The sequence below is a fragment of the Oreochromis aureus genome, linkage group 20 (genome assembly GCF_013358895.1).
Source record: "Oreochromis aureus strain Israel breed Guangdong linkage group 20, ZZ_aureus, whole genome shotgun sequence".
Taxonomy (NCBI): Eukaryota; Metazoa; Chordata; class Actinopteri; order Cichliformes; family Cichlidae; genus Oreochromis; species Oreochromis aureus.
In genome coordinates this window covers 31905466-31929577 of record NC_052961.1, presented here as the reverse complement: position 1 = coordinate 31929577, position 24112 = coordinate 31905466, and the positions used below count along the sequence as shown (strand labels likewise).

Below are 24112 nucleotides of genomic sequence, written 5' to 3'. Positions count from 1 at the left end.
TGGTGCACAAAAGGATGTCGTGAGCGCTATTAAATGTTGATTATAGAGGCTCTCGGATGCTCCTTAGCTGATTCAGAATGTTTTCGGTGTGTCGAACATTCTTTACACATCGGAATAATATAGTAAAGGGGACATATAGTAATCAAAAATCGAGAAATTTTGTCTAACGTAGGTTGTTATAGAGGGAGAGAGAGAAAGCGAGAGAGATCACGTGAGCATGTCAGCCAGGAAGTGACCGTGCAATCGTTTCAGGTTTGGCCGGTCAGCGCTGTAATTTCCTCCAAACAAAGTAGGACTCGCCCTGCAGAGGCCGGATGAAACCAATGGATTGAGCAGGATTTTTGCTGTTGTATTTTGTTTGATTTTCTTCGCAATTGAAATTTGAAGAAATGGGCCCCGGCTAAAGGAAAGAAGATTCTAGAAACACCGTGGACTACGGGGTTTCGAGTTCGGGCAGGAGCATAGCGGCCTGCGGCCGAGAAGGGAGCTTTAGCAGCCGGGCGAAGCGAAAGAAGTCACCCGCTATTGTGTGTTAAGACGGAATTAGCATCATAATAAATCCCCGTAAGTGTCCTGTTGTAACGTCAATGTGAATGTAGTGTTTTAACTACTAATGTTCGTCAGGTGTCATGAGATGTCTTGTCTTGTTTGTTTAAATTGAATAGCCATGCCAACCCGTTTGGTTTGAGCTACCGCTAGCTACCGAGCAGCTAATGACTTTAGCTGCTCGGAGCTCTGTAGGAGCGGTTGATTAGACGAACTGCCCGGCGCTCCACTGGGACACACGGTAATGGAGATAAACTACACCCATTAAAAACATTACTGGCGGTATGCAAAAGTAATGCGACTGTTCACTACTGCCCCGAGAAGTCAAAGCAGAGAAATTAGATACGGTATGTACATAACAATTGTGTTACATTTCCCGGTGAACCAGGTACATCAGGGTGACGGTGTTATGTTACTCTTCTAAAGGTTAGCAGGTTTTTAAAGGCAGTTACCAAAGCATGACTTTGATAATATAAGGTTAGTTTGACGCCTCGTGGAGACGTATTTGCATGCTTCATTATTTACAGGCACATGACAGCCACGAACACGTGTGCCTTAAAATAAACGAACCTATGTAGTCTGCTGGTTATTGGCTAACTTACAGTAGGGTAAGCTAACTAACCTGAGAAGGGGAAGTTCAGCAATACGGATTAATAAACAGCGGCCGGCTATTTAGTAAATGGGTTGTACTGAACGCTAAATAAAATGGCTGATTTAGCTGTTGTCCTTTGTTTGTCATTTAACTGTGGGCTAGCAACTTGCTATTGCTATGCTAAGGAAACGTAGCAAAGCTCAATGTCCGACTGGTTCAGTCGATGTTATGCTCAGCCATATGCTTTCTGTTGTAAGGCACAATAGCCATGTTCTTTTTCAGGATTGCTGTTATTTGACACCTGCTCCACAGCAGGTCCAAGCGACTAACCCTCTCTCTGGATGTGTGCGCGCACGCGCGCAGTAGTCTATACCAACCTACTCAAGTCCCACAGCTGTTTGATTTACTGTTACATCTTGCAAATTACACATGATAACTGACAGTGTATCATCTATGCTTTAGGTCCCCATCCCTCACTAGTCTTCCCGATTCTGTTCTGGGAGAGTTCAGACCAGCATCATCGCCAAGATAGCCGGGCCAGGCAGGAAGAGGCACACCTCAGATCCAGACCCCAGCAGTGGTAGTGACTCTGGCGACGGGCGGCCTGTCAGTGCCAAGTGCCTGAAGATGGCCAGCAGCGGCAGTAGTGGTGTGGCCGGGAGTGAGGCGGTAGGCCACCGTAGTGGAGCCCAGCAGAGAGGAGGCAGTGGCAGAGAAAACGGCTCAGACTTGCCCTCCAGTACGAGTAAGAAGAAGCAGAAGGACAGGGCCAACCAGGAAAGCAGAGAGGCCAAGAGAGCGGCGGCAGCAGCCGCTGCAGCCGTGGATGGGGTTATTGCAGAAGTCAAGAAAGGTAAGAATTACAAAAAGTGTCCCAGCTACACGCATTTTTACATTATTTTATTTCTTGTGGATTTCTACTCTTAAAATGTGGCTAAATGTTTTGTTTTGAAAGGTAACCATCTAGAATCGTTTGTAGCGTGTCCCTCTTAGTCCCTGCATGAAAGCTGGTTAGGCCACTTGTGTTGCTTCAGTGTCATTCAGTTGCTTTTCCATGGAGTTTGTCATCCTCCTGATGACTCAAATTCCACCATCTTGAACTTCAGCTGGTGACAGTGATTGTGGTCCCTGTTCTGCTTTGTGAGAGATTCACTGTAAGCCGGAGGGTTACTCAAACCACCGCCTGTGGAGAACTGGTTCATTTGTTTGCTGTGATCAGTTATTTTTGTCAGTAATTATTTTAATGTGCATCTATAATGAAGTTAAAAGCACATTTTTATTATGTCACCAAAGTCCTCTGGGTGAGAGACCCTTACTGATCTAGAGACAAAAGCATCTGCAGCCAATCAGTAATTGTTGTCGTCTTCTTTCATCTGGTTCCTTTAGCTGATCCACCACAGCGGATCATTTGCCTCCATCTCTTCCTATCCTAACATTCTCCTCTGTCACACCAGTTCTCTGCATGTCCTCCTTCACCATATGCCACCATAGGCAGAAACACACTAGTGATCTAGATTTACCTTTAGATGAAGCAGACAGACCAAAGTGCACGGCTGTAATTAAAAGAGGTGTGCTCATTTTATAACACAAGGCAAGACAAAATCTTCATAGCAAACAGAAATATAACAAAGAAATTGTTTTATGCTCAGTATTTTATTTTTTATGATGAATAGTACAATTGTAGCTGAAATTAATATACAATATGTTGCCTGGCCCTAGTTTGTGTCCCTAAATCAAACTCAAAGGGCTGTTCCAAGAACCCCCTTAAATCACCTGCCACCTACACTCACCCGGTGCAGTCCAAGGCAGTGGAGTTCATGTCCTTAGGATATTGTTGAGGTGTTTATCCCTTTGCAACTTCTTTATCGGATAAAACAGTAATAACAGCAATAAAATATTAAGTACAACTACATTATATGAATTTGGTAGCGCACTTATGTGTAAATGTAAATGCCCAGATTTTAGTTTGTCATCATTTTATTTATTTTGCAGTACTAAACCTATTTCTGTGTAGTGGAATAATTTGCACAAGAGAGTTGAAGAAGACGGAACGGGTTAAATGGAGTGGGTGGAGATGAGTGTCAGGGTTGATTTGTGACAGAAGGAATGTGAAAGTGAAAGAGTAGGTTAATAAGATGGTAGTGAGACCTGCTATGATGTATAGTTTGAAGGTGGTAGTACTAACAAAGTGATACAAGGCAGAATTGGAGGTGGCAGTGTTGACAGTCTTTGGATTTTCTTTGAGAGAGAACAGGATGGGCAAGATTAGGGATGAGTACATCAGAGGGAGAGCTCAAGTTCAGTGTTTTAGAGGCAAGGCTGAGGTGGTTTGGACATGTGCAGAGGAGGGATAGTTTTGATTATAAACAGCCTCACAGAAGCAATGACAGTGTAACAGTTCTTAGACCTTCGTCTTCTAATAGATACTAAATATCACGTGTTAAAAGATGAAGAAAATGTTTCATGCTTTCTGGAATTACATAATGGAATACTCTTCCAGTTTAAAGGTTAATACAAAAGCAGCTGTAGTTTTCTTGTCTCACTACTGAAGGATTTATTTGAAGAATCAAAGTCCACATAATCTTTGCACAGATTTGTAAATTAGGGTTTGTGGTTTCTTTCTTCTTGATGTTTCTCCTTTTCTTTTTTCCTTTTCCTCCATCATTTATCTGTCTTGATCGAGCAGTATTAATCACTTAAATTGGTTACAGTTGTGAGTGATTATGAAAAGCTTCTCACATTTTCCATAAGCCCTTGATCAAATAAGCCAATGATTCACAGTGCTGTTTCTTTCCAAAGTCTATAGTCTGTGGCAATACCTGTAAACTATACACGTGAGTTTCGCCTGCTTTTTGTTTTACTTGTTTTCTGTATTTGTACTCATGGATTTGGACTCAAAGCATGGATACCTTCCTAGCAACTAAAATAAGCACCGCAGTAAATAGAGCTGTAATCTGCAACAATTACAGCTCTATTACTGTAGTGCTTATTTTCTCTTCAATAACCACTTTAGTCCAGCAGTAACAGCTTTTTGGCCAGTAGGGGGAAGGAACATAGTGGACGATTGTCCCTTTTTTAGCACCTAAGTCTACTTCATTTGGTGCTGTATTTCCTGCCATCTCATATATTTCCAATTGCATTTACTCTGTTCGTCTCTGATTTGGTGTCCATCGTGTTCTGATCTTCACCATATGTGACTCTACCATATTGTCACACATTTCGATATGTTGTTGTTGTTTTAAGCCTGCATAAATTGATACTAATAACAGCTTTTAAAGGTGATATTGGATCTCATGTTGATGTGAACGTAGTGATACAGCATTTACCTGACCATGTAGAGCACAGCTCATGCCTGTAATCAGTGCTTTGATTATATATACTTGGTCGTGCTGGAAGTGGTGTTTGTAAGTTATCTTAGTGGGTCTCATCAGACTAGACTGTGTTCAGGTCAGTGCGGCTGTTTGTAGTGTTAATAGATGTGCTCTACTCTGGCTCTGTTTGGTTTCCCATGAGACTGAATGTGAGAATATTTGTCTTGCTGGTTCTCTTCTTCATAGTGAAGGGATGTTATTCAAGCTGAGATACTCAACCAGCTGTGGGCTTTTCATGAAAAGGCATCAGTAATTTTTTGATATTATTCAAAACCTGCAATCACCAACTCTGTTCAGTGATGCAAAGCAAAATGTATTTGGAAATGAATGAATGAAATAATTTACATTTTTATTCCTTAATAGATTTACAGTGTGAAATGCTATTTCACACTGCTATTGGTTGACTCACTTTAAATTAAATGTACTTTAATGTTCACAACATTTATGCTGGTAGTTGATCTAACCATAGCGACAATCAAAATGAGTTTACCTTAAACCAAAAGCTACTTTATTAAAAATAGATTTTGAGAAGTTATTTTTTTCCACTTGCTAGTTTTGTACGTCTTTCTAAAAGAAACTCTTGCAGCCATCTTTGAAATGTTTTTGGGAAAAATAAATGGGAAGAAAATCTGAACTTCACTTTGAGAGTATTATGTGTGTTAATGTGTGCAAGTCAAATATGATGACATACTGCAAAAAAAAAAAAAGTATTTCTACTACACACAAGCAAAGTTTCAGAACCTCCACACAATACTCGGTGCTAGCATAATTGCCGTCTCCTCTCATCCAGTCAGAGTTCTTAATAAGTTCCATACTATTTGACAATATGGTTACTTTAAGCCAAGAAAAAGCCAAAGTACCGTTATCTACAATTTTACTAAGCCCTCAACTTGACTTCACAAACAACACGGCAACAACATGATTGGCTAATATCTTTACTTTTTCAGATGTTGATTGGCTCTTTGTTAGCTTGAGCAGGACAACTATGGGCTCTTAGCAAATGAGAGCTCTCCTATTGATTTTTGTTCAAGAATCTTTGATTACATGTCTGTTCCTTTCATATGTATATATATTCTGGCTGTAACAGTCCACTGTTGCAGTAATGTAATTTTAATTATACTGAAAATTCACAAAATAATACACTTTTTTAATAATAATATTAATACACATGTTAAGTGTTTAAAAAAAAAGAAAAGAAAGAAACTTGTCACAAATGCCAACAAGTTTATTCCCGTCATTGGAGTGGCATACTCCACTGGTAATGTGACTGTCACCAGCTGAAGGGGATTGAGTGTTGCTTGTGACCTTTTTGGAGTGATTCAGTTGGGCAGAGATTGGATGAGGAAATGAGTGTGGGAAAGTTGAGGCTCTCCAGTTGTTGATGAAGGCTGGGTGCTGAGCCTTGTGGTACACGTCTTCTTGTCTCTTTTTCTTTTTGTCCACATTTGTGTGTTGAGTCTACATTTGAAGAAGTGGCTTAGTGGCATGCAAATGAGTTGATGATTTTTCTTCTTGCAATTGTTTACTTGGAATACAGTCTGTGTGGGGTGGATAATTTTAGATGTCCCATTTGTAATTGCTGAGTTCACTGCCTTCTGTCTGCCTCGGTCTGTCCGTGAGTGCTCTGGACTGACCCAGTTAAGCATATGAGCGCAGTGGTCTGTGTGAATGTGTGAGCATGTGCATTCAGTGTGTTTTCTCTTGGGTTCATTGTACTGATGCTGTGCTCTTCATTGGTTTTTATTTAAGATATCCTTTTTAACCAGATGATTTCTTTTAGTTTTTACATTTTAACAGGGTCACTGTGGCTCAGGCTGGAGGCTGAGTGATCAGGGTGGAATCATCTTCAAGTTCCTGCTCATCTTTAAAACTCATATGCCTGCTTCTTTATTTTTTCAAGATGTGTTTGTGGACTGGAAGCAGAATGTCAACGAAGTGACTGTCAGGCTGCGCTGTGGCGAGGGGGTGCAGAGGATAGAGGACATAAACACCACCTTCACAGACACACACTGCAATGTGGATTTCCCAGGTAATTCACAGCAAAGTATAAAGTGGAGATCAAAATAGAAGCTGGGTCAGTCATAAAATATAAAAACCACAAAAGAACAAGCATAGCTGTACAGTTTATCCTTCAAACTCTGGAATTTGGACTTTAAACGTAATCCTTTGTTTTATATCTTGGGTTTATTGCAGTTATTCTATTTCAATTGACACTGTAGGTAGAGCTGCGGTCTAATAAAATCGGTGTGTTTTCATTTTTCAGATGGACGGCAATGGAGCTGCCAGCTGCAGGAGGAAATCGAGGCCTCATGTAGCAAAGTCCAGTATAAGGAAAAGGGAGGCTTCCTCCATCTCATCATGCACAAAAAGATTCCTTTCCACATCTGGCCTTCTCTAAAGGTGAGTCGCATAAAATTGTTCATCGCTCATTCAAAACAAGTTTAAAAGAATATGACATTACACTGAGGTATGTATGCTTGCCTGCAAGCAACACACTGTACTTGTTATAAAGGTTCTGCACCACGTTTAGAAAAACATTATGCTCAGACATGACTGTCAGCTAATCTTTGGAGGAGAGTCTTTAAGTAAGCACTGTGTTTTTCTTCTGGCTCCTCTCCTCTGCTTTAGTCAAATAAAAAGAAGGAGGCAGTATCCATAGAGACCAAACCAGACATGAAGCCCGTTGCCTTGGAGTCATCAGAGAAAACTCCACATCTCCAGCCCCAGCCTCCCTCATCACCTGCACACAGCGAGTCAAGACGCGGTGTTAGCAAATCATGCGTCAAACGTAGCCTGAAAACTAAACTGACGGGTGAAAAGGCCACTACGGACTCTGCAGGTGTTAAAAGCACAGCTGGAGATGGCTCCACCAGCAGCAGCAAGCCTGTTACCGTCACAAGAGCAGAGCAGCCACATCAGGAACCTAGTGCCAAACGCACAGTTGTACGGCTGCCTAAGACCTCTAAGGACGCTGCATCAGCCGACCTACCATCTGTGATGTCTACAGCAGCTAACGGGAAATCCACCTGTGCCCACCTGCCCGCTGGTCGGAGCCCACAGACGGAACGCAAAAGTGGAGACAACAGATCTGAGACTCGTGGCAGTGGACAGAAACAGGGAGCAGAAGCAGCTGCTTCCACCCTTACCAACAAAACTCAGGTGAGATTAGATAAAATATTGTGATTTCTAATTCTAGTTTATATAATTCAGTTTGTTTACATGCCCTTAAATAACTGGATACAGTTGACTTTCTCCAGTAAGCTGAGCTGTTAACTGTCCTGTAAGCAAGAAACCTGCCAACTGTTTAAAAAACTTGATTCCTCCGGCAGGGGAATGAAAAATTCAAAAACACCAAAAGAGTGTGAACACACACCAGTAAAGAGCTGTCTACATTGTACCATCTCCATTTTACACAGCCACTTAGCTACCCCAGCAACAGTATTGCTGTTTTCTTTTGTTGTTTATAGTCACACAGCTGTGAGGCAGATGTGACGTATTCTGAATCAGCCCCAAATCATGCAGAACACAATAAATAGAAATAATATATTTCCATATTTAATAATATTTAAAATGATTAAACATTTTATTTATTTTTATTATCAATAATTTCCCAACTCTGACTCTCATTTAAAGACTAAAATTGCAGATTATTTCCACACATCACCCAGTACTATGATTTAATGAGATTACAGCCAGTAACACCATCTGCCATGTGTGGGCTCCCCTTTTCCAAGTGTCCCTGGAGCTTGGAAGAGATTTGTAATTTTATGAAAGATTTTTACACAACATACTAGCAGATGCCATCTAAACCTGTCACCAGACAACAGCTTGCCAGATAAAGAGGACTAAGTGAGACATGAGAGGACTGTCTGCTCATGTGTATTGGCGTGTTTTCGTACAGCTAAGGTCACAAAAGTAACTTTGCTGATACTTTAGATCTCACTGGATAGCTGTATATGGCATGCTTTGTTTTTAAACACTGCTGTAATAAGAGGACTAGAGGGTGCTGTGTATACCCTCTCAAATGTGAAAAAGCTGTAGCTCATAGATATTCATTTAATCTCCTTTTCCTATGGGGACTTTGGGAGTGAACGTTCCTCTCTTTCATTTTTAAAATGTCTCCTGTTTTTCGTATTTATTAATTTATTTTTATTTTTTCAGTTGGCTGAGAAGCGAAACCAGTCATCAGACCGGTCTGGAGCAACAACACATGTCAGTGTGAGCCAGCCAGCAGCTCCTGTTAGCACCAGTGACTGTGTTAAACCTGTCGCCTTCAACAAGGAAATGAATTCGACTTCTCCCCAAAGGCTGGGAGAGAGAACAGACTCTGAGCCAGCTGGAAAACCTGTTGAGCAGGAATCAGAGCAGGATCCTCTGATTTGTCAGCAGCTTGGAGAAATGGAAGTGGTACCAGTAGAGTCGATGGGAATGCCAGCCAAACAAAGTCAGCCGCCAGGTGTTGCCCAAAAGAAGAGCAGCTGTGACGATGAGGAGAAGCGGGACCAGTCGAAGGAGGAGCCGCTACTGGAAATGAAGCAACTGGATGGTTAGTTGTTGTATATGGTGCTCAAATGCACTCCTGAAAAAGGTTAAGGGAACAGTTTAACACACCATTAGTCAATTTCGGGGATATCAGTTTGCTCAGAGAGGAGGTGTAAACCATTGGGAATCCATTTCACCTGCTTTGGTGCAAACAAAAGGAGAGCAGATGCACTGGAAAGGCAACAAGAGGACCACTCCAAAAAGGGGAATGTTTTTGCATGTGGAAGCCAAACCATTGCTCTTTCCTTGTTCCCTATTGACTGATTTTTCTCTAGTTTTGCTTTTTGCTAGTATCCTTGTCACCAGCAACATGACATACTACCTGCAGTGCATTCATATTGGTTGACAAGCCAGGGTTCTCTGTTAGCACAAGTCCCACTAAACACCCTCATGGCACACTCATAGTGTCTGTTTTGACAGTTTGGGTAGAAATGTGTACAACCCTGTCCAGCTGTCCTTGAGTAATGGATCTTCTCTTGGTGTCTCGTCCATTCTTAAGACAGTGCTGGGAGGCTTGGAGAGCATTTATCATAACAGCACGAATGTGCCATTCTGGGGAAGCTAGACTACCTGTGCGACATGTACTGTGTCATGCTACCAGTGCAGTACAAAGACACTGGCAAAAAGTAAAGGTAGAGAAAAATCAGTCAGATGGAGTAAGAGAGCAGTGGTCTACCTGTAAAACCATTCACTTTCTAAGGTTCTGTTGTCGCCTGTACAGTGCACTTGTTGTTTTTGCACAAAAGCAGGTGAAATGGGTTCATAATGGTGTCTGGAGAGATTGATATCCCCCAAGTTTGACTTTAAATTGAAGGTGAATATAGTAAATTCCAAAATTTGGCACCTTCCAAAATTCTCTTTTTGTCTCACTAATTTTTCTTCTTGAAACTGGTTAATGACCAAAGACCACAATTGCAACATATAAGTGCTGAAAACATTTGAAATCTTTGGTTCCAAGCCAGCTGTGAGATAACCTTGGCTCTCAACCAGGACCTTGTCCCACATACCTTAAACACCTTTCCTGGGATCATATTAGGCATCGTAATCAGATGCACAAACCACCTCAAATAACTTCTTTTTGTTAATACTTTGTCCAAAATTCCCACAGCCCCAGAGCCCATGGTAAACCTGCAGTATGTGAAGAATGATTCATATGAGAAGGGCACAGACTTGATGGTGGTCAATGTTTACCTGAAGGGGATCTGCAGGGATACAGCCAGAGTCATCTTCAGGGAACAGGACTTCACCCTCATCTTCCAGACAAGGTTATGACCATGAATATCTACTAATAAAGCATGTGGCTTCCTTTTTGGCCAGTCTTCAAAGAGCAGCGAGTGATTGACCTTCCTTTGGCTTCCCTTTACAGTGATGTCAGCTTTCTGCGGCTTCATTCAGATTGTGGACCGAACACAGTCTTCAAGTGGCAAGTCAAACTCAGGTACTGTTGGAGTTTGCTTGTTCTTGCTTTGAAACCATAATCATAAAATGAGCAGGTGAAGAGCGCAGCACTAGAACGCTTTTCTGTGTAGATGTGTGGGCTAACTGTACAAATATACTGAGCTGACATGTTCCAGGAACTGCGGCCAGCTTCATCAGTATCACTAACAAATTGGAACAGTTATTAAGGCCTGATTATCCATGAAGAAACAAGAGTGTTAAATCACTAGGGTTGAATCAGGGCAAAGGCATCAAACGTATAAGGTAGCACCTGTCACTGGGTTGAAGCAAACCAGTGGAGTCATACTTCTTTATCTGTGTTTTCTTTTTATGGGTTTAAGCACTCGGCCCAAATGCAAGCAGTGGGGAAGACATAAATATGTTTTATATCTGGAATGTTATAAATGTCTTCCACACATTAAGTGATTAATAACAAAGCGGGAATGTTGCACTGATGACATTATCGTAGAACACTCACCTCCCTGAACTTCCTTTTGCCTTTACAATCTGACCTGTGTACTCTCCCTCCTGTGATTCAGGAATCTGATCCAGCCTGAGTTGTGCAGCTACGCCTTCACTCCCTCCCGTCTGGACATCACTCTGAAGAAGAGGCACAGCCAACGCTGGGGGGGCCTGGAGGCCCAAGCCACACAAGGTCTGCTGCCAGGCTTCTACTTGTCAACATTAGATAAAGTCTTTGGTTTTGTACTGCAGGATGTTTGGATATGATAATCCAGAGAAGTTCCACAATAAAGATGTCCAGCACTTGTTACTTGAATTTAGGGCAGTTTGTTGTGTGTTTTCTTTACTGTTTGTGATTGAGACAAATGCATGTGGGTTTTTCAGGTACAGGAATTTGACCTCTGTAACGTGGCATGTAAATGAATAGTGCTGCAAAACTATATTTATTATTCCTGTCACATCTCTCGCTGATGACCTTCATTTTCTAACCACAACCTCCATTGTCCTCTGTTTAAGGTGCAGTGGGTGGTGCTAAGGTCGCTGTGCCCTCCAGCCCTGCCTGCATGGAGAAGAGCCAGCCAGGCAGCAGTCAGCACAACCTCCCAGCCAAGGAGGAGCCTCCGCGGGTTGGGGAGGAAAAACCCAAGGCCCCCAAGGCCTCAACCAGAGTGGAAGATGGGGGTTTGGACTCTGTGGCTCCACGCACCGTCTCTGAGCACGTTGCTATTACCAAGCCAGAGCCCACTGTAACCATGGTGAATGGATTAATGAATACCCATATAGACTTGAAACTGTGTACTACTATTTTTATATTGCTTTTATTTTTAGCAGTTTTATTGTTATCATATGGTCCACGTGTGCTGTAAGAGCTGACAGCAGCAGAGGTGACACCATAGAGTCTGGATGAGTGAATAGTTATTGAGTGAGGCTAATAAAAGTACATACAAACATATACAACTCCAGTAAATGACAGTGTGTGTTTCCCAGCCTAAGCCTACCTGCATGGTGCAGCCCATGACCCACGCACCTCCTGCCAGCAGCGAGCGCCATGAGGAAGAGGAAGAGAAGAAGGTGTGCTTGCCTGGTTTTACAGGATTGGTCAACCTCGGAAACACCTGCTTCATGAACAGCGTCATTCAGTCCCTGTCCAACACCAGAGAACTCAGGGATTACTTTCATGGTAAATAATGGATTTACTCTTTTTACCTCTTAAAAATAATACATGAATGCATTTATAATTCAGCACTGTTTTAATAAATGCTGCTCTAATGCACACCCAAAGGCATAATTTACTTCATCTTTAATGCTGTTGCCAAGAAGAGTACCATGTTCTTGGGTTTTTATGTTGAAAAGTAAAACAAACTATGTTTTATTATGGCTTTGGTAGAACGTCATGGCCCACAGGGGCAGGTTTAATGAGTGCTCAGGAACTTCCACAGGATTTATCTCCATAAGCTACAACTGCAGAAGTTTGTGAACTTCAAGCATTTAGAGCACTGAAAATCTGGGCCACCTAGTTCTTTGGAAACAATGTAATTCGCCAAAAGTTGATAGAAAATAATACGGCGTATCAGTTAATGTCAAGCTATGCTGCGTGTTTTTAACTTTATCGTAGTGATGACCTACTATTCTTGCATTCCTGTATTTTCCGTTTCCCCACAGACCGAGCATTTGAGGCAGAAATCAACTGCACTAATCCACTGGGAACAGGAGGCAGGCTAGCCATCAGCTTTGCTGTGCTGCTCAGGGCTCTTTGGAAAGGAACGCACCACGCCTTCCAGCCCTCAAAACTCAAGGTACAAAAGCGGCATCCTGAGATTTTCTCCTCTTCTACAGCAATTTTTCTCTGGAAGTTTTCAATCTGCCTTCATTTTCTCCATCTGTTTGCAAACACAGGCAATTGTGGCGAGTAAAGCCAGTCAATTTACTGGTTACGCCCAGCACGATGCCCAGGAGTTCATGGCATTCCTGCTGGACGGACTCCACGAGGACTTGAACCGCATCCAGAACAAACCTTACACAGAAACGGTCGACTCTGACGGGCGGCTAGACGAAGTTAGTGCTTTTCTTTGGCTGATGTGTTGAGATGAGATTAAATGGTAACTTTTCCTGCTAGAATCCTGTCAAACCTTGACCTGATGTTTGTTTGTTTGTTTTTTTTGTTGGTGCAGGTGGTGGCAGAGGAAGCATGGCAGAGGCACAAGATGCGAAATGACTCCTTTATAGTGGATCTGTTTCAGGGGCAGTTCAAGTCCAAGCTCGTGTGCCCTACATGCTCTAAGGTAACACAATAAAACAATTCTTCAGTCCCCTCCCACCCACCCCCAAACACACACGTTTGGTTTCTGTTTATTGACATTGACATCTCTGTCCTCTTTTTCAGGTATCTATCACCTTTGACCCCTTCCTCTACCTGCCCGTGCCATTGCCACAGAAACAAAAGGTGCTCTCAGTTTTCTACTTCGCTAAGGAACCTCATAAAAAACCCATCAAGGTAAGATAAGAAAGAGCTTTGCAGTTCTGCATCAATTATTAAATGCTGAAATTCAAAGGTGTCTCTTGTGACCTGTTAATGAATATTCATCTGTATGTGTCAGTTTTTAGTGAGTGTGAGCAAGGAGAGCTCCAGTACTGCTGAAGTCCTGGAATCTATCTCTAGAAGTGTGAGGGTCAAACCCGAGAACCTCAGACTGGCCGAGGTTAGACATTTTAAAATATCCTTTAACAGTGTCATGGAAAGTAGGGAGAGTCGTATAATACTGCAGACATTTAGAGGTGACTTTGCTCAAGGACACTTTTTCTTTTTCTTTCTTTCTCTTTGCCCCCCCCCCCCACCCCAAAATCTCAGGTGGGAAAGAACCGCTTCCAGCGAATGTTCCTGCCTACCCACTCCCTGGACACAGTGTCCTCCTCTGACATGTTGTTCTGTTTTGAGGTGCTTTCCAAAGACCTGGCCAAAGAGAGAGTGGTATTGCTTAAAGTGCAGCAGGTATAAATCTGGCTTTTACATTTTGAAAACCTGTGAAATATGTGACTACAAATACTTAAACAGCCTTGTGTTTGCTCTGCAGAAACTTCAGGTCCCCAATATCCCCATCTCCAAATGTGCTGCCTGCCTAAAGCCTCCGGTGTCTGAAGAAGACAAACTGAAGCGGTGCACTCGCTGCTATCGCGTTGGCTACTGCAATCAGTAAGTTTTCCAAAACATGTTTTTTCCAACTGTAAATGACTGATTAATAACTTTAGAAGGGATTGCCTGGAAGAAAGCTGTAGTCCAGTGACTCCCATATCACATTATTAATTCAGTCGGTTAACTTTTCTATGAACATGTTAACTCTTCTGCTCTTGTTTCCCCAGAGTGTGTCAGAGAACCCACTGGCCCAACCACAAAAGTCTGTGTCGACCCAACACAGAGAACGTGGGCCTGCCTTTCCTGGTCAGTGTGCCAGAGTCTCGACTCTCGTATTCCCGGCTCGTCCAGCTTCTAGAGGGTTATTCCAGGTACACAGTCACTTATATTTCGAGGTCATCGTGTTCGATTTATTAATATTAAATTTGCTGTGACATGTCTGAATTAGAGATGGTCCTGGGAATTATTTTTACTTGATTAATGGAAGAAAAAACTCAAACTACTTGACGATTCTAAAAATATAAACAAAGACAAGACAAGTAGTTAGCGGATGGTGTCTAAAGAAATTCTTCATGTATTTAAGGGCCATTTGTAACTGTTAATCACTTTCTTTAATAAATGTTTCATATTAAATGCTGCTGAAATGTGCAGCAAACCTTGCCTGCAGCATTGTGTCTTTGTAGTACACATCTACACGTCTGTGGAGTAACGTATGCACTTGACTTTCACTTTTCCTCTTTTTCTACAAGTATTTATTTATTTACTTTTCATCTTTTAATGGAATAAAGAAGTATGATTTTTATGTAGGTGTTAGCATGCTCCACTGCTAAAGCTCAAAAAGTCAGGATTCAAGAAGGATTCAAGTTTACTTTTGCAAAAATGATTTTCATTCAACGTAGTTTCTCTCTGTTTTCCCTTCCCCCCCCATCAGTGTCTTAATGCTGGAAATTTGAGCAATAATCAGATCCCCCTGGCTGTACTTTGTATTATTTCTGTGCCAGCTACACAGATGGGTCTGTGAACACCCAGAAACATTTTTAATGCTAAGTTTGACAAAAAAAAAAATAGATCTGAATGTCTTTTTATTCTACGCTTGTGCTTTTTGATGTAAAATAGTCAGAGTTTAATGCTTATGGCATTTAATAATGAATCTTACGTGAATATTCTAAAATGTAAACTTTTAGTATAACCTCCACTCCATCTCTCTGTGTGCAGGTTTTCCGTCAATGTGTTCCAGCCTCCTTTACAGTCAGGCAGAACATCCCCTGAAACATCACAGTCCCGAGTAGACCTCCCTCCAGTGCCAGCAGGCTCCCCTGACTTGGAGGATGAAGCTGTGGGTGGTAGCAGTGCTGTAGGAGCAGGTAACCTGGAGCTGGAGAGCCACGCTTCGCTGCCTGAATCCCAGGCAGAGTATGCTCAGGCCTCAGCCATCCACTCAGGGGACTCGGAGTCCCTCTCCTCTTCCCAGACATCCCTCTCCACCACACGGACCACAGATTCAGGTTTCTCCGAGTCACTCTCTTCTGCTTCTTGTTGCTTTCTGGACCCTCATGCTGAAAAAGAGACGTCCTGTGAGAAGGCTGTGCGGCCAGAAGGTAAATGTATTGTACAGTTTCTTCATTATTTTGGTGATTTGCATTTTTTTTGCTTGCCTTCTTATTTAAACTTTTTGAACGTTCTGCAGCTGCAGTCGCAGGATATCAGCATCCGTGTGAATCTGCTTCAGGTCATGCTAGTCAGTTCTACATCGCTCTGCTGGACGCAAACAACAAGGAACAAAGGCTGGATGAGAGAGGTACCACCCCACTTTCTACAGAACTGATTTTCTTTAGTTTTATTGTTCCCATTTCCATATTGGGTTGATTTAGCAAGATAAGGTGCTAAATTGAAATCCTCTTTAAGACTTTTCTCTCATAAGATGCATTTTGACTTTTTCAGGCTTCTGAGGTTTAGTGTTACAAAAACAAAACAGAAAAAGTTCCACACACTAATATGTTTTCCTCTATCAACCCGTCTGCAGAAGATGCACTGGCAGACATACCTGACGATGCAACCCTGGAGCTGGTTTGGAAGAACAACGAGCGTCTAAAGGAATATGTGCTGGTGAGCTCCAAGGAACTGGAGTATGAGGAAGACCCGGGTTCTCTGAGTGAGACGGCCAGAGCGGGACACTTCACCCTCGAGCAGTGCCTCAATCTTTTCACCAAGCCAGAAGTGCTGGCACCTGAAGAGGCTTGGTACGAGTCTTTAAGAAATGAGCTCTAAATAATGTAGCATTGATTGTGATTCTAGACGTGTAGCTCTTTTTCAGGTTATTCACAAATTCCGCTTTGTCCGATGTAATTCTAAACTTGGTGAACATAACAAGTGGTAAATGTGTCTAGTCTGTGTAACAATAAACTCAGGTTTAACTTTCTCTTTCCAACTCCCAGACAGCAGCGACTAAACTAAGAGACATCTTGTATACAAACTTCAAAAAGAGGAACTAAACTTAACACTTAACCCAACAGCCTGGTCTGTAGCTGGATAATGTCAGGGCTCCAGATCCTGCATAGACATTCAAATAGAGGCTTTTATTTGTGTATCTTTGTGTATTATTACACGAGAGAGAGAGAGAGAGAGAAAGAAAAACATATTGATACATGAAAAGGGAAAAACTTAGGATACTACGGTTACATACACTAACAAAACAAACTGAGTTTGCATAATGATGCTCTCATGTTTTTAAACCATGTTCAGAGGTCAACTTTTCTAGGAATGACCTAGAATTTATACCTGGGTCCATCTGCTACGTGGCTAGGGGAAGAACTGGTGGCAACCAGTATTTTTATTGTTTATCTCACAGCGTTATTCTTTAGGTACCACAGTAATTGCTGTAGTGATGGTGACGATAATAATCCAGTGGACTTTAAAAATTCTCAGTTTCTGAGTTCAAGTAGGACGCTGAATCATAGTGAACATAAGTAAACAGGTGTCTGCTGCGTAAAATTGGATTAGGTCATAACATTTGCCCAGTTCTTTATTCTCTGGGCTAAGAGATACATTAGTGAACTTCTTAGTTGAAACTTCTGAAATGAAATTCAGTGCAGGCCTGACGTGAAAAGTCTTATTTGAATATGCTGTGCATTTGCCTCATCAGCTGGTCTTTATCTCTGCTCTCTGTGTTAAGGTACTGTCCAAAGTGCCAGCAGCACCGTGAGGCCTCCAAGCAACTGTTGCTGTGGCGTTTGCCCAACGTTTTGATCATTCAGCTCAAACGCTTCTCCTTCAGGAGCTTCATTTGGAGGGATAAGATCAACGACATGGTCGACTTTCCAGTCAGGTCAATACAAGCTAAATGTTTTTGTATCTTAATTTTCACATCATTTGAATGTAAAAAAAAATAAAAAATCAGTAAATTATTTAGTTAACAGCGACTGTTATTAATAGTAATACTGTATCACTCTGGTTATTTGTTTCCATGACATTAGCCTCTCTCGTCTTTCAGGAACCTAGATCTAAGTAAATTCTGTATTGGCCAGAAGGATGAGATGCAGCAGCCTCCTATCTATGACTTGTATGCAGTTATCAACCACTATGGAGGAATGATAGGAGGCCACTATACTGCCTACGCTCGCCTGCCGAGTGACAAGAACAGCCAGCGCAGTGATGTTGGTGAGTCTGATCAATGGCGTTTATTTTTATGTATATGGAAGTTATACAATATGTTCCACTCTGACATTTTGCTACCACTTATCAGCCTCTCTTCCCTCCTTGTCTCTCAGGCTGGCGTCTGTTTGATGACAGCACCGTGACAATGGTGGATGAGAGTCAAGTGGTGACACGTTATGCTTATGTTCTGTTCTACCGGCGACGAAACTCCCCGGTGGAGAGGCCGCCACGCTTCCTCAGGCCTGTAGGTGCGGAGTCGCCCACTGCTGCAGGAGCTACTGCCAGCCAGGTGAGAGAGCCACAACAATAAGACATAGGACATTTTTCCCACATCTAACTTCGAGCTCCCATAGTGTAGTTTTTGTTGTTTTTGTTGTTTTTTTGGGTGGGGGTGAGTGAATGTTGAAAAAGGTGTTCAATAGAGATGGAAGAGATTCATCCCAAACTGCCACTGTTAGAATGCAGTGTGGTTGATGGGCTGTAGGAAGATTTTAGCTTGGGTCAGTGTGGTTAATGAGGGAGTTGTACATGTTTATTCCTTTGTACGTTGTATCGAGTCCACCTGTCATTGGGGTTTGGATATTAATAAGTGTCACACTAATGAGGAACTGGCAGTACTTGCCAGGTGTTAAGAAACAGGCCTGTGTGTTAAATGTCTCTGAGAACTGCTGCTTCTGTTCAATTAGTCTTGACAAGAGGAGCTTGTGCTCTGACATTGTTAATGACAAACAGCCCAGTGGGTTTATAATGGATAGATCCATCACTGAGACACACTGTTAATCACTGCAAAGCTTGGATGTCAAGTGGCATTAGCTTTGTGGGTTTTTTCTTTTCCCTTTTTCCCACTACTTGAGTGAAACTGCTTTTGAGGTTTTTTGTGGGGTTTTAAATATCATTCCCTATCATTATAAATCTTGTTGTTGATGTGGTGGACAATTGAAAAGTGGGAAATACACATTATAAGCAATTTCAGTGTGTATTGTGAGTGATCTTGCTTAGACCTCCAAATCCATATGGGTATAAAATTAAGTGGAGAGTGTACAAGGGGCATTTTATTTTCCTTTTTCATAAATCTTGGGGGCACTCTGATATTAAAAGACTCCCTTGTAACTAAATGAACAGCCAAATAACATGAGTGTTTTTAGTGGAAGAGTATTGTGTTTTAAAGACTTTATATTCACTGTTAAGCTGTTTTTCATTCCTGTCCTCCTTTGTGCTGGAGCATTTTAGCCATGTATTGATCAGTGAGACTTTGAACCATTGAGTTGTGTCTTTCCATGTGAGCACAGTGCAAATGATATACAGATTATTTATTAAAAACTGACTTCATGTCACTGTTGGATGTGAAGAACACTTAGGAATGAATGCTGTACAGTCTTTGTCAGATGAGAGACTCAGGCTTAAATTTCATATCAATCTCGCAAAACTTGCTTAAGTTGGTAAGAATATACTATGTTACAGTGTTTCCAACAAAATGGTTAAAATATACATTTCTTAACCTGGGCTTTTAGTAAGAAGAGCTTGAAGATGTCCCTTTATTTTCTGGGCCCTGTAAATTTGATTCCCACCTAAAGAACAAACTCCTCACTGTCCCAGTTTCAGTAGAGCACACATGTCATCTCCGTACAAATCACTGTGCTCAGCAAGTACACACATTTGGAGGTTTCTCGTGTAATCGTAGTATTTGTTAGAACACGCACCTTTTCGCAGAAGCTGACACAGGTTTCCCGCCAATCGCAGGCCTCTCTAATATGGCGGGAACTGGAGGAGGAAGACGACGGGCTCGACGAAGGGCCCCGTGGACTGTTCCACTCTGCGCTGCGGCGACACCGAACGCAGAGGAACAGAGACGAGGAAGAGGAAGATGGAGCCGGACAGTCGGTGCGGCGCAGGCAGAGGATGTCGGACTATCCCGACGATGACTGCGTACGATACTTTGTTCTGGGCACGCTCACTGCAGTGCTCGCTCTGTTTGTCAATTTGGTCTACCCTCTCCTTTACAAAGCCAGCTGGAGCTGAGCACTGGCTGCAGGGTTTACGTGCTGGACTGCCCCTAAAATCATAAATGTCTGTTTGTAGAAACGAGAAGATTAATTTTTTTGTTTGGTGGTCATCTTATTTCCAGTAAAATATTTGTGTTTGCATAGCACCACAATACTTGAAGTGGCTAAAACCTTTAAAATACTCAGCACTACTTCATGTATTAAGACTTAAACAGGCTGATGATAGAGTCAGCAGCTGTGACTCTATCATCATGAGAGGCGCTAATTTAAAGCTGCAGGAGAACTACCCCCACGCTGTAATGATGTACTGGGTGTAGACTTCTCACTACATTACCTCTGCATTGTTTTAAAGTGGCTTTGAGCTTTTTACATTTCTAAAGAAAGTTGCCATTTTTATTGTCGCACTTCTGGTAATAATTCAGATGATCAGCGGTGACAGCCTTAATTATACATTGTATGTGTGGAGTTGAAGTGCAAACCCTGAAAGCTCTTTGTAGCCTGTTTAGATGTGTTCAGGAGTCAGATAATTGTGTAGGATCCTTTTTAAGAAGCTTATGAGCTCAGAATCATGAAGAGCTGCTGAAGAGCACCTTTTGTTTCCAGTGCACTACACTCATAAAAGATCAACGTGCAGGATTCGGGGCCATCTAGTGGTGAGGTTCCAAATGGCAACTAACTGAATGCCCATTTCTTTGGAGCACGTATGCAAATCTACATTATAACCGTTTGGGTCTTCCTGTCTGTGTGACTTGAGAGACATCTGTTTATGTTTGCAGGTGTTTGTACACTAATGGAAACAATGATTAATATATTCTTACAGAGCCCCATAAATCCTACACATTGGTCCTTTAACAGTAGAAATGTATGATGGGTGGAAAACGTGTTTATGAAGAAGAAAATATGAAACCTCTAATTGTATGTATGTGTATGTATGTGTATGTGTGTGTCCGTGTGCAGCTGCTTTTAGTTTGTATTCTGAAAATGAAGAAAAATGAATTTTGGGGCCTTTTTAAAATTTCTGATCTTGTCAAGACAACATGTCCTCTTATACATGTACCGCAGTACACTCTAATTATACATATTTTTTAATTGTGTGTTTATTGAATACCTCTAAGCCATACCTGCTTTGGAAAGTTAAGGGGTTGTGTTTTGTGGGGGTGGTGGGGACTTCTTTCTGTTCATTTGTTTTTGTTTGTTTTTGAGCAGTTTGCAGATAACGCAGTATATTCACAGCCATAAAACTATACATGTTTGTCCACCCCTGAATGTAATGGTTATAAATTGTGCTGCTTTGAATTGAGTTGAATTATGAATGATTTGGGAGCTCTAAAGGACAGTTACACATGAATTGTTCCTTACTTGTAAGAGTAGTAAGTAGAGGTATTTTTATAGATCCTTCTTTAAATTCAAAATTTTAAAAATACAATTATTTATTAATGATTTAATTTAACAGCTTAAGTTGCTGGACGACTTCATCCACAGCCACTAACTGTTTGCAAGTGTTGTTGAGACTCCACACCGTCCACAGATCAGTTCTTTGCTCTGCAGTCATCCCGTGATGATCGTGTGTGAGTGTGTATTTGGGTCTCAGGGAAACCTTTTCTGGTATCAGGTCAGAGTACACAGACCTGTGTGTGCTCTGCCTTACTCAGATCACCATCAGACTATATACTTGATTCAGACATATGCAATTCTCAAGTGTTTACTTAATTTTTTAAAAAAAATTGTCTACAGTGGTCTTGATCTAGTTTGTCTAATTTGTCTCCTCAAATCAACTGTAGATGTATTTTAGGGGGCACAAGCTCCAACTGCTGATTGGCTGATGATTTAATGGACTTCACTGATAAAGTTATCTGTGTGTGTGAGTGACTGTGTGTTGGGCCTAATTTAAAATGTCAATTGCAAAAGAACAATAATCATAACCTTTATTTTGATGCCTCTGTATAATATTACCGAGTTATTGCAAGTAGTGTATTGAAGAGATCATAACCTATTTTAATTTCCATGCAATAATGTATCTCAATACCTCCACCTGAATGCTGCTTTCTAATATATAAGCTTTGTGAAAATAAAATTCCCATCTGTTTATAGTCTTTGTGTGTTCCATGCTCACACATGAACACTCTCTGAATGCTGAACCAACGTGATTTATTGTGAACGCTTGGTTTATTTTGCAGGCCTCTAGCCAGTCGCTATTTGGGACGGATCTGGATGCCGAAGGACCGCCTACGCTGACCCCTGAGGTACCGTCTGACCTCTTTGCCCACTCCGGCGAGTGTGCAGCACCATCCTACAGCAACATGGAGGAAGTGGACTAGCAAGTATGAGGGCTGATGAAAGAAAGGGCAGGAGAGTGGAGATCCATGGAGGTCCCCCAAGTGGGAGCAGCTCCTCGGCTGAAGATGCATCTGTCGTCATTGGTTACACCGGCATCTGAATCAGGTGTCCAGAGGGGGGGGGAGAGGTGCAATGCTAAAAGATCTGGAGGTGGTCTTTGAGGATTTGACTGCACTCACTTGAGACAGACCTTCATTAATATACTCACATTAATAGCCATTGAAAAAGACTTAACAAGTTACATGTGTAGTTTTACTCATTCAGTTTATATGGGGACACACTTATGATCTCAGAGCTCCTGTAGCAGTAGTAAAGCTGCTGCTAATGGAGTTCCTCCTCCACCACCTAACAACCACCTACCAGAGAGAGGGTGTCCACGCACCAAAGCACCTTGTGGTCTGGTTTCAAGCTAAAAACCTGTTCTTGCTAACATTAACCAGACCTGTGGTCGATTATTAGGGTCTATTTGGACACTTTGATGATTGTCGTAATATAAATGTGTCGGTTTTTTTCCTTTTAAAGTTTGAGTTGCCTGGTTTGATTTGTTTGTGGTGGTGTATTCGAGATGGACTGGAATTGTAGCATCACATAAAGGAAAACATCAGATGGTGCTGACCCACCTTTTTTTTTTAAAGTGTGTTTGTGTTTTGTTTTTGATTCAGACAGCACACACTTTTTCTGTCCCGTTGCTTTCTAAACTTGATTTAGCTTCAGTTTCTCTACCTTTGTTCATTTTTTTGTACTTGTTTAGTTTTTTCATTCCTGTGGATGCTTTTGTCTAAAGGCTTCAGTATAAATTGAAATGTGCATGGCTGCATGTAACCCGAGCCCCTTGTCAGATGTACTCTTGCTGCATTTCATTACTTCTGTTTCCTGTAAGTTGTCTAGCATCATGTTCTCACCCTCCGTTGTAATGGACTGCGTATATAATGTGGGGATCATTAAGAATGTTGCTGTGGATGCATATAAATGGTTAATATAAATAAAAACAGTTTTGAGAATTACTGATGCTGGTGCCTGCAGTCATCTCTCTATTGTCCCTGTGCATAAATCCCAGGGTTTGAGGTGTCACTTGAGCAAGCATCGCACCAAAAACGAAACTTGGTTTAGACTTGAGAAAAAGAATTGTTGATGCTCACGAAGCAGGAGATGGATGTGCAAAGAAGATCACTACACAGGAATGGACTGTGAGGTTGCAGACCAACAAAAAACTCCATTGCAGAGGAGAGATCTTCATGTCAGTATACAGTATGTGGATGCACAACCTGGAGAAAGATTCTGCATACTGGAAGTGCATCCTTTGGTCAGATTAGACAAAACTAGAGCTTTTTAATCACAGAGACGACGTATGTTTGGTGAAAGAAGTGAGAGGTGTGGAACTCAAAGAACAGCGTCCCCACAGTGAAACCCAGTGGTCTTATGATGTGGGGAAGTTTTAGTGTGTGGAAAAACAGGGTCTTGGTCGTCACTTTGTCTTCAAATGCAACGATCCAAAACACTCGTTGCTCTTTTGCTCTTCTGGAGGTGGTGAAGAACTAACTCCAGAGGACCAAAGTGACCGACTTGCCTGCCACTGAAAATGAAGTGAGGTTCACTGAAGACCAAGGTCTATGCCAGAAAACCATCAAATCTGAGAGACTTGCCAAAGAAGAATGGGCTAGGATTGCTCAGGGAAACAACTACAGGCTGTTATTCAGCAAAAAGGAATTACAATCGACTATTAGCAACAGCGGGCTGATAGTTTTGACCGTATTAGTTTTTGTTTTTTGTGCAGTTTTTGTGAAATTGTTTCTGTGTGCACAGCAGAATAATGTGAGCATCCAAAATAAATCTAAGATGTTTGGAAAAGCTGAATTAAAAAAAATCCTTGCTCTGTTTAACAGCACTTGGAAAATACTTGCAGTTTTCATTCCTCATCTATAAAGCATCTGTACGAGCTAAACACAGAAGGACACCTTCAAAAGAATGCCAAGTCAGACTAGTGAAAATGTAGGTGGACATAATACACTTAAGGGTGAAATTCATTCATTTATCATCG

The 24112-nt window shown here is 41.7% G+C and overlaps 1 protein-coding gene across 4 annotated transcripts; it reads left to right on the top strand.

The window, feature by feature from the left end:
* The first annotated feature begins 197 nt into the window (after positions 1–197).
* usp19 (ubiquitin specific peptidase 19) lies at positions 198–23079 on the top strand. 4 transcript variants are annotated; one of them, XM_031728795.2, is made up of 27 exons: positions 198–564; positions 1601–1991; positions 6410–6538; positions 6773–6909; positions 7138–7668; positions 8671–9055; positions 10160–10316; positions 10418–10489; positions 11028–11143; positions 11473–11705; positions 11938–12130; positions 12613–12746; positions 12847–13005; positions 13122–13232; positions 13334–13444; positions 13548–13649; positions 13799–13939; positions 14022–14140; positions 14308–14451; positions 15296–15678; positions 15768–15878; positions 16104–16320; positions 17253–17405; positions 17571–17737; positions 17848–18023; positions 19475–19660; positions 21915–23079. In XM_031728795.2, the coding sequence occupies exons 2-27, from the start codon at positions 1766–1768 to the stop codon at positions 22053–22055; spliced, it is 4734 nt and encodes a 1577-aa protein (XP_031584655.1). In that variant the 5' UTR covers positions 198–564; positions 1601–1765; the 3' UTR covers positions 22056–23079. The 4 variants fall into 4 exon arrangements, with proteins under 4 accessions (XP_031584655.1, XP_031584653.1, XP_031584658.1 ...); XM_031728793.2 differs by having other exon boundaries at positions 11467–11705; XM_031728798.2 differs by lacking the exon at positions 19475–19660 and having other exon boundaries at positions 199–564.
* Positions 23080–24112: the final 1033 nt, after the last annotated feature.

Coding starts and splice junctions, on each gene's coding strand:
- usp19 (XM_031728793.2), top strand. CDS start 1,766: ATGGCCAGCAGCGGCAGTAGTGGTGTGGCCGGGAGTGAGGCGGTAGGC. Junction 13,233..13,333: donor TGTGCCCTACATGCTCTAAG/GTAACACAATAA, acceptor CCTCTTTTTCAG/GTATCTATCACCTTTGACCC. Junction 13,940..14,021: donor TATTGCTTAAAGTGCAGCAG/GTATAAATCTGG, acceptor TTTGCTCTGCAG/AAACTTCAGGTCCCCAATAT.